A 9,150-nucleotide genomic window follows, 5' to 3' on the forward strand; every position below is an offset into this window, starting at 1 on the left:
ACGTTACAATATTAACGGCAAATTAACAACTCATCGTTATGACAAACGGGTTGATTTCAGCTTCTCCATGCATAAACATCATTAATATTCTGCGCACAAGTACGATGCAATTGCTTTTAAAATGATGACAGAGTTCTTTCATTGAAAACATATACGTGGTCATTGATTTGTTGGTTGTATATTGTTTGACTTTGGTGAAGGGCTGCGGAATTTTGGCCTATGCTCGGCATTTATGGCCTTTGAACATGGGGGGATCGTTATCGTGCCACACCAGCTCATTTAGTCGTCACTAACGACAAACTAGCAATTCTGATGACCTATTCTAACTTGGATCCACATGGAACATGTGGTATTTTGTAATCAGTCTTTATGTTCCCATGGGCACGAATCATCCTCCTTTATTAGCTGACCTGGTTTTATATTGTTATGAGACTGGAGACGAAAGCTTCTACATGAGAAGAAAACAAACATATATTCTAATGACATTTCACTTGATGGGTAAATATATTGACGACGCTTCATCTATCAGCAGTAAACATTTTCAATCATATGTTGATTCGCTAAATCGCAGTGTACGTAAAATAAAACACCACAGTATTCCACATATGTTTCATACTTAGTTAATTTATTGAACGCAGATACTAACGGGAAACTAACAACTTACTAGTAACTTTATGACAAATGGGATGACCTCGGCTTCTTCAGCGTCAACTTTCCATTCTCACGAATCAGTATTCGATTATCACATACACTGTATATATGATGTTTATATCTCTCGATTGATCCGATGCGCAAAAGCTTGTTCTGAGTATGTTGAATTTTTTAACCAAGGCAGGCTACTGACAAACAAGTTGATGTTACTGGGGATTTAACTGTTCCGTTTAAAGGCAGGATTTCGTAAATTATATTGTCGTTATAGCAATCTAGTTTGTCAATAGAACTTGTCATTGGATAAAGTGATCTCTGACGTATATCATACCAGTTGTTAGTCTGTTCGTTATACACTGAATTTGATTACGGATTGCTCCGTTCACTTGATATAGGGCTCATGGTGGATGTGACCGATTGACTCGGCATTTGAACACACCTCTGTTATATCCAGGGTCCGTCTTTGCCCAACTCTTGATTTTGTATTTTTAGAAGAGTTATGAGATTGATCTCTGCTCGTTATCTTCAACTTTTCATTTCAGGTTCATATTTGCAACATTCTAACTCTTTCAGCTATTTTCTTTAGTAAATATAGTTTAGTAGCGGAGACTCATTTCAATCTTCAGGAAATCACGAAATAAAATAATGATTTGAAAAGTTATGTACTCAGTGTTGATGGAGTTGGCCAGTACAGAACTAGCAACTATGAAATTTTATCAGTTTGTGTTAAGTGAATACGCACAATAACGAAGATGCAAAAGACAGTCTAGCATTTCCGATATACATGTACTACAGATGCATGTAAGAAATGAATTGAAAACACGGACAAAATATGATGGAGATAAAATATATCAATCACATGTCATTCGAGAAGTAGCAGACTATATAAGACAAGGTTACAATACTTCATGTGATAACATTAAATGCTGTACATAAAATTGTTATACGGTATTCAGTTGGTACATTGGTTCTTCATTGGTTTTGGACGTTGAACGTTTGAATTTTTCGAGTATTGCAACTGTAAAATAGGCCAAGGCGATACTTCCCAAACTCGCCAAAGCAGCCATTATAAGTTTGAATAGGATGGAGTCCGAGATGGCAGAGGAGGCAAGTGTCACCATGTTCGTTGTCTCATTTCTGCATAGAAGTCCTGTGACTAAATGTTAAATTCACACTTGTTATTTAATGCAAATTAACTATCTACCTTTTAACACACATAGAGCGCCGAAAATAACCCAATGAATAAAAATGAAACCTGTTTAGTTCTTTGAATTATATGTATAAACCATTATTGTATTCACTTGCCATTCCTAAAGGTACATCCGCTCATGAAATCACATGTTTCATTGTCACAGGAACAATTTTGTAGACATCTTTCTCCATAGGTGGGATATGGGCATGGTTTACTGCAGTTGATCCAGAAATATCCAGTTGAACATACTTCAAAGAGGCAATAAATGCAGAACATCAATGAAAATTTAAGGTACATGTAAATTATAATTTCAAACGATTCATTATTTACATCAACGTAAATATGAATTGACAAATATTACGCAATATACTGTTAATTCATATGAATATGCAATGGATATGATATGTCTAGCGGTTCGTGGTTTCCCTGCTCTTAATTTTGTATTTTTTAATAGGATTTATGCGATGGATTACTGTTCCTTACTTTCCGTTTTCATCAATTTGTTAAATTATATTTGTTGTTTTAATCTTGTTGTAGGAGAGCCTTGTATGTGTGTACTTCGCAAAAAGAGCAACTTGTAGAAATATCTCCTTTGAAGCTAGACTAAGCCTTTCTTCGGAGATGCATGTATGATATCTTAAATCTTCTAGTGTGAAAGGTGTCAATTATGAAATTTTCTATAAAAATTACAAATTTAAAAATAAGGTATATGCATAGCAAAAATATCCATGTACATGATTCGAACATGTTCAAACATACGCTGGTTGTGTGCGATGTCAGCTTTGTGTATTTGCATCACTTATGAATCAGTGCGAAGGAAAACCATATATGAAAGGTGAAGATAACGAGCAGTGATCAAATATATCTACAGCACAACTTCAGCAAAAGGGCATACACGGAGTAGGAGAGGAAGAAGCATTATTCGCTACACGAAATCGCTATTGGAAAACAAGGTGGAGATAACGAACAGTGATCAATCTCATAACTCCTATAAGTTATGATTTGTCAATTTGCAAGAGTAACGATTGACAAGCTAGACAGACCGATATCATTTACTCTAACTAGCCATTGAAAAGTTCATGAATGGGATTTGTAAAGCTACGGTATTGAACTATATGTTATTTAACTTATCTTATGAATGAATTGCAGAAGTTGTTCAATTACATATCAATATGCTAGATAGATTAAGGATTAAGTGTGAAAACATTGAAGCCATCACCTCAAGTAGGATAGCGAATCATTCAAATGTGTGTGTTAACATATTTTGTTCCGCAAGAGTTTGGTTTGACTTAAATGAATTTAAAATGAAATCATTCGATGTGTATTGGGGGTATTAGGTCTACAATACTAGATATTTACGTAAAGTTATCAATAAGCGATTAATGCACACTTGGTTGTCATGGATTTACAATTTAACATAAAATTTGTAACTTATCGCACTGATTGATAATCCCAAAGATAAAATTGAATGAATATGTTAATAATGCATATATATTCACCAATATTGGGAATCCTACTTTATGTTGATACATTTGATATATTGGTGGTTGAGACTGAAGATAAGAACTTCACATTTGCTTTTTGAATAATTTTTATATTTTCCATATGCTCATAATTTAGATAATTCTGAACTTGTCTTCATTGTGATCAATACATCTGTCTAGTATTAAACTTGGATTTCCCCCTTACAGTTATTATTATTATTATTCATGTATATACATGTAGCACTGTATCTAATGAACAGAATTACCCTAATGCGCTTTACATATAAAACAATAAAAACAAACCAAAAGAAAGAACTAAAATAAAGAACAATAAATACATAGAAAAAGGCATAAAATAATACTAAAGGTGATGGTTTTTTTTAAATAACTGTGTACATAAATATCCAATTACAGATTAAATGCAAGTTTAAAAAGGTATGTTTAAGTTTGCTTTTAAAAACAGCTAATGAACCCTAGACACGAAGATCCAACGGGAGGCAGTTCAATAGGGTTGATGAAGAAACATCAAACCGTTCAAGGTGTAAACTAGCAAATGCTTAATTACTTACTTATGAAACTTGGTATGAACATCTAATCAGAGGAGTGATAATGTTTGATAAATTAAAAGGCCATTGGTAATGAGGTTGATGCCATTTTGTGTACTAGGACGCTTTTAGCAAGTAAATGGATGATGGCATATTTTCTTTCAAACCTTCATGATGCACACTAAACTAAGTACTTTTAATGTAAAAAATAACAATTTCATCAAATAATCCCGAACCAAATGTAGGAAGAGCTAATTAATTTTCATAGAATGAAATTTTTAACTTCTTGTAGGAATTATGAGATTGATCACTGTTCGTTATGTTCACCTTTCATAATAAACTGCAAGTTTAGAGAAGAACTAATCATACTCGAGCTGTTGTCTGTAAACACAATTTCTATTTAGATTCGATTAAGCCATTTTTAAAGAAACGAATCCACATATCAAACAAGTACAAGATAACCTGTCCATTTTATCCCCCTCATGTGGTGTTTTCATCTAAACTGTTTTCCCTCCAGATATTTAACTTTCACTGCAAGTTTCAAAATTTGGTTTAATATGTCTTGTTACTTTATTCTAGCATAGGGCTCATGGCGGGTGTGAACGGTCGATAGTGGATGCTTACTCCTCCTTGGCACCTGATCCCACCTCTGGTATATCTAGGGGTCCGTGTTTGTCCATCTCTCTATTTTGTATTGCTTGTAGGAGTTATGAGATTGATCACTGCTCGTTATATCCACCTTTCAGTACGTATATGTACATAAACGCAATAAACATAAGTAGCATTAATCTGTTCGGGAATCGAATCTCTCTTTTTTTTTAAATTTGCATAATGGAGAGCTGAATCAAGAAAATGTGGGCAATCTACACTGTACATTCCATTGATATAAAGTGAACGACCTTTCAACGCATACCTTACCTTAGTTAGATTTGATGATACGATAACTTTATGTACGGACAATAAACCTTACTTACCAACACAAGCTTCAGCAACTGGATCCCATCGGGTATTAGGACAGCACTCCTTATAGAACCTGTATTGAATTTGATCGTTATATACAATAGCACTAGTATCTATTTATCTATATATGTAACATCAAACGTGTTCTATCCGACTTGGTTCTCTAAGAATATTTGACAGAATTACACCTAATAGAAAAAGGCATCGGATTTAATTGAATTTGATTGGTAAGCAGCCATTGATGATAATAGGACAATTACAAGGAACTTTTCTTATGTTATATTTAAGCAATATGTTAGATAAATATAAAAACTCTTTTCGACGTCTACTGTGGTTACAACGCCATCAGATTTCGTTCAGATTTATCCACATACTGTGATGCACTTAGCATACCAGCCAGAATCTGTTTTCTGGGAGATAATGCTTTTTCGTGAACTGCAGTGCAATATCTAGATTTACGAACAATTTCTTGTAATTGTCCTTCAATAAATGAATAAATGGATAACTGTAAAGATAGACATTTAACGTTATCGATTAAAATTTCAATTAAAATACACGAGTTACCCCCATAAAAAAGTATGATATTAACACTATTACCTTGTGCAGGGTCCTTTATCAGTGACTGTCAAGTGTGCAGTAATTGCCAATAGAAACACATACCGGTATTGAAACATGTTATATGTATGTGGATTGATTCAGAAATCTTGGGATTTTATCGATATTGGCTGATAATTAATTTCCTCAAACATCTTCCGCATAAATTGTTGAATGCATGTATATGTTACATTTTCGGGGATTTGAAATATAACTTCATGATTTTTTCCCCAAATTCTCTTTTGTAAGACATGTAGGGAGTACAATTATGATGTAGCTTGTACAATTTTCATGATATGAAGATGTGATGATAGCAAACAATCTCATGACTGTTTCAGTAGTTTCACTTACATGGATACAACATATATACACTTAAAAACAACTTATTAGACTTATGCATTTAGCGAAAAAAGAAAGACATAGAACTGGTACTTTAAGGTAATAGCAAGAGCATATTGAATGCAGATACATGTATGAGGAAAGTATACCTGTCGTAAGAAGACGTTGATCTCAAAATTCAATTCATGCCTCCCATATTTTATAATAATACAACACATATGGAGAAAATAATACAATTCCCGTGGGAATCCAGATTAGAATAGGTCCTCAGTACCCAATGTCTGTCGTAGGAGGCGACTAAATCGCGTTGTATTTCGGATAAGACCCCAAAAACTGAGGTTCATTGATATGCGGTGGTATATTAAAGATTGCATCCTTCTCAAAGACCTCGATCTCCGATTTTAAGCAGTCCTTCACCGGCAGTGGCGACGCCTCCATAAAAGGTGAAGACAACTCCTATAAGCGATACAAAATAGAGCATTTGGCAAACACGGACTCCTGGACACACCAGATGTGGGACCAGGTGTCTAGGACGAGTAAGCATCTCCTTTCGAACGAGTAAAACTTTCCCAACGTTACGTTAAACAATATAAAACCAAACATTCGATATGTAGTAATACTATTTTAAGAAACCGATTTACACAGTCTCCTAACTTAGTAATGACACAAAATTCAACATGATTATATACAATAAAACAAAGCCCCTGGATATTTCAATTAGCACATTAAAACACATAATTTTTCAACATTATTTGATACAAAGATTACTTAGAATTGTATTCTCTTCACTTTGATTCTCAACAATGTAATTCTTTTTAGTGGCGATAACAAGGAGATAATTATGGTGTACATATGGAAAACAATAAGTCAGTGTCCCAATACCGAGAAGAGAAATAACTTTAATCTACAATACATCAACATGTTGTGATATGATTAGAGTAGTTTTAGGAGAAGTCATCATTAGGTAGATTATTCATATACACTTTACTCAATCTTAATTATGTCTTGGTTACCGACCTTAAAAAGGGGCATGTGTCTTCGTTGGAACAATAATACATCTTCTGATCCCAAGGGTTATGTAGCACTTTGATGGAATTTTCTGCAGTTACTAACTTTTGATGAAAATGCCAAACTAGAGGCTATTGGACTTGCACACAAGAATGCACTTTTGAATCGTTTCAGCTTAAGCGTTCACTCCTTTTTACACCGGTCACACATTAAAACTGAACTTGTGGAAAGCTAAATCATATGTACAACTTATAGAATTTGATGTTATTGACTCATTTTTAGTTTAATTTTGTGTATTCCTGTGAACATTACACAGTATAAAACATTCTCTCTCTCTCTCTCTCTCTCGATCGATCGATCGATCGAGAGAGAGAGAGAGAGGTACATTATATTATGGGCTTTCCATAACACACAAAAGCGTATGATTCTATGAAATCATTGCGTACGGACTTCCTTATAGGTATGATAACAACTTCTTTTTGTTAAACATTGTATGGAGTATCAAACATCGATGAGCAATTATATCATCAAAATGAGGCATTTGTTTAAGGGAATTTCGGTATTGGATGTCAAAAACAACAGATGTCCAAATAATGCAATATTCCTCATAGATTTATTCGTTCTCTTTTATAAGAAAATAAGGCAACAAGTGTAAACGTCTGTTAGAATTTCATTCAGCACCACATATGTAAACAACAAATTCAGTTGTCCAAGTGTCATGCTGATTTAACCGTAGTCAGGCCCACTGCATTCTGTAACGGCGATGCTTGGACTGTAAACCTCTGTAAGGTTTTCCGCAGATAATCCGCAGATAATCCTTGAGATCTATGAGATTCAAATGTTTGCTTTACCGTCGTTGCGGCTGCTGTAAACCTATCCCCAGTGGTGTTGCAGTATGAACGCCTGTTGACGTTGGTTTTTCACAATTGGTCAACCAGGTCTTAGTTGATCATTTATGGACCCTGTTCAGTTCATTTTTCACACACTGAACAAACGAAATTTGCCTATACCAAATCACTGGGTACATCCCAAGCCCAGGCTTGATGGTTGGGTAGCCATGTCATTGTATTTATGATTATTAAACCAATGAATGATTAGTGGTACTTGAGGACAGGGTAGCTTGTACTCTGAACACAGTGATCTCATGTATTTAGCTAACATTTGATATTAAAATTAACAAATGCTTGGTTGACGTAGAAAACCAACAAATGCAGGATATCAGATAATTATTCAAATAGTGCGATATAAATCTGTACTTGAAAAATATTTAGGATATTTTCTCTCTTTTCGCCATATTTATCTTTGGATTGATTGATTGGGTCTTGGTTAAAGTCTCGCCCGAGAATTTTTCACTCTAATGGAGATGTCACCAAGACCGATGAAGGGCTTCAAATTTAGGTATATGCTCGGTGCGTACTGCCACTGAGCAGTGGGGGTTCCTTCGCGTGCCACACCTACTGTGACACGGAACATCCGTATTTAAGGTCATCTCCGAGGACCCGTGACAATCATACCTGATGCCAAGCGTTTGGTCGCTGAGGTCATTCTGGTGATCTTGATTCCAAAGGATAAAAAAACACAGAAGGCTTATAATAACTTAAACATAAACCACAAAGATTTTAATTACTTGTGTGAAACATGTACTACATTCGTTATGTTTTATAAATCCGTTGCAATGTAGTATATACATTTCCGCTTAGAATTGATAATTTTAGTGCAAAATAAAACCTTTATAGAATTTAACGTTCAAAGGTTGAGCTACTTGTATCAACAATTAGTATTAAACATTTATATAGCGCCTTATATAATCCAATAATTCGACTTGTGCATCACTGAAGAGACATTATTTGTCGAAATGCGCATCTGGTGCATCAAAAGTGGTACCGTAAAAGTTTTACATTACGACCCCTGGGTCGAGGCCTCTGCTGGTGGGCTGTTAGTCTCCGATGTTCTATACAGCCCAGTAGCTAAGTATTTCGTTACTAGCTTGAAAAGACGGGTGTATATTTAATTGTTGTGTTAAAATGTAGAAATTCATTTCAAAAATAAGAATTATCTCCCTTATGCATAGCTCTGTTCCTTAGTCGAATTTGACTCCAGTCTTTGGCACTCTGTTTTTTTCTAGTTCTTCCAAATTTATTTTTATTTCAGATTTCCAATATTTTGGCTTGAGCATCCAATAGTTTTTTGAATTAGTGAAAGACAAGACGGTATGTGGAGATACAATGTGTCAGTAATTAGATTATACAGACTATAGGAACTCTTCAGTTTCAGGAGATAAAATATTGTGCCACGGACGTCATTATTTGAACGGAAAATTTATTGACTATTTTCATTTTGGGATTTTCATACCTAAACGGTAAGCAATGGAAAATTGATA

The 9,150-nt window shown here is 34.6% G+C and overlaps 1 protein-coding gene across 1 annotated transcript; it reads right to left on the reverse strand.

Moving 5' to 3' along the window:
* Nucleotides 1–1,481: 1,481 nt before the first annotated feature.
* LOC125675299 (multiple epidermal growth factor-like domains protein 10) lies at nucleotides 1,482–5,890 on the reverse strand. Its single transcript, XM_048912836.2, has 4 exons — nucleotides 5,427–5,890; nucleotides 4,844–4,902; nucleotides 1,954–2,088; nucleotides 1,482–1,804 (listed from the first exon to the last, which is right to left on the reverse strand). Exons 1-4 carry the CDS (start codon nucleotides 5,501–5,503, stop codon nucleotides 1,590–1,592), a joined length of 486 nt encoding a protein of 161 aa, XP_048768793.2. The 5' UTR covers nucleotides 5,504–5,890; the 3' UTR covers nucleotides 1,482–1,589.
* Nucleotides 5,891–9,150: the final 3,260 nt, after the last annotated feature.

This window comes from Ostrea edulis, chromosome 3, assembly GCF_947568905.1.
Source record: "Ostrea edulis chromosome 3, xbOstEdul1.1, whole genome shotgun sequence".
Taxonomy (NCBI): domain Eukaryota; kingdom Metazoa; phylum Mollusca; class Bivalvia; order Ostreida; family Ostreidae; genus Ostrea; species Ostrea edulis.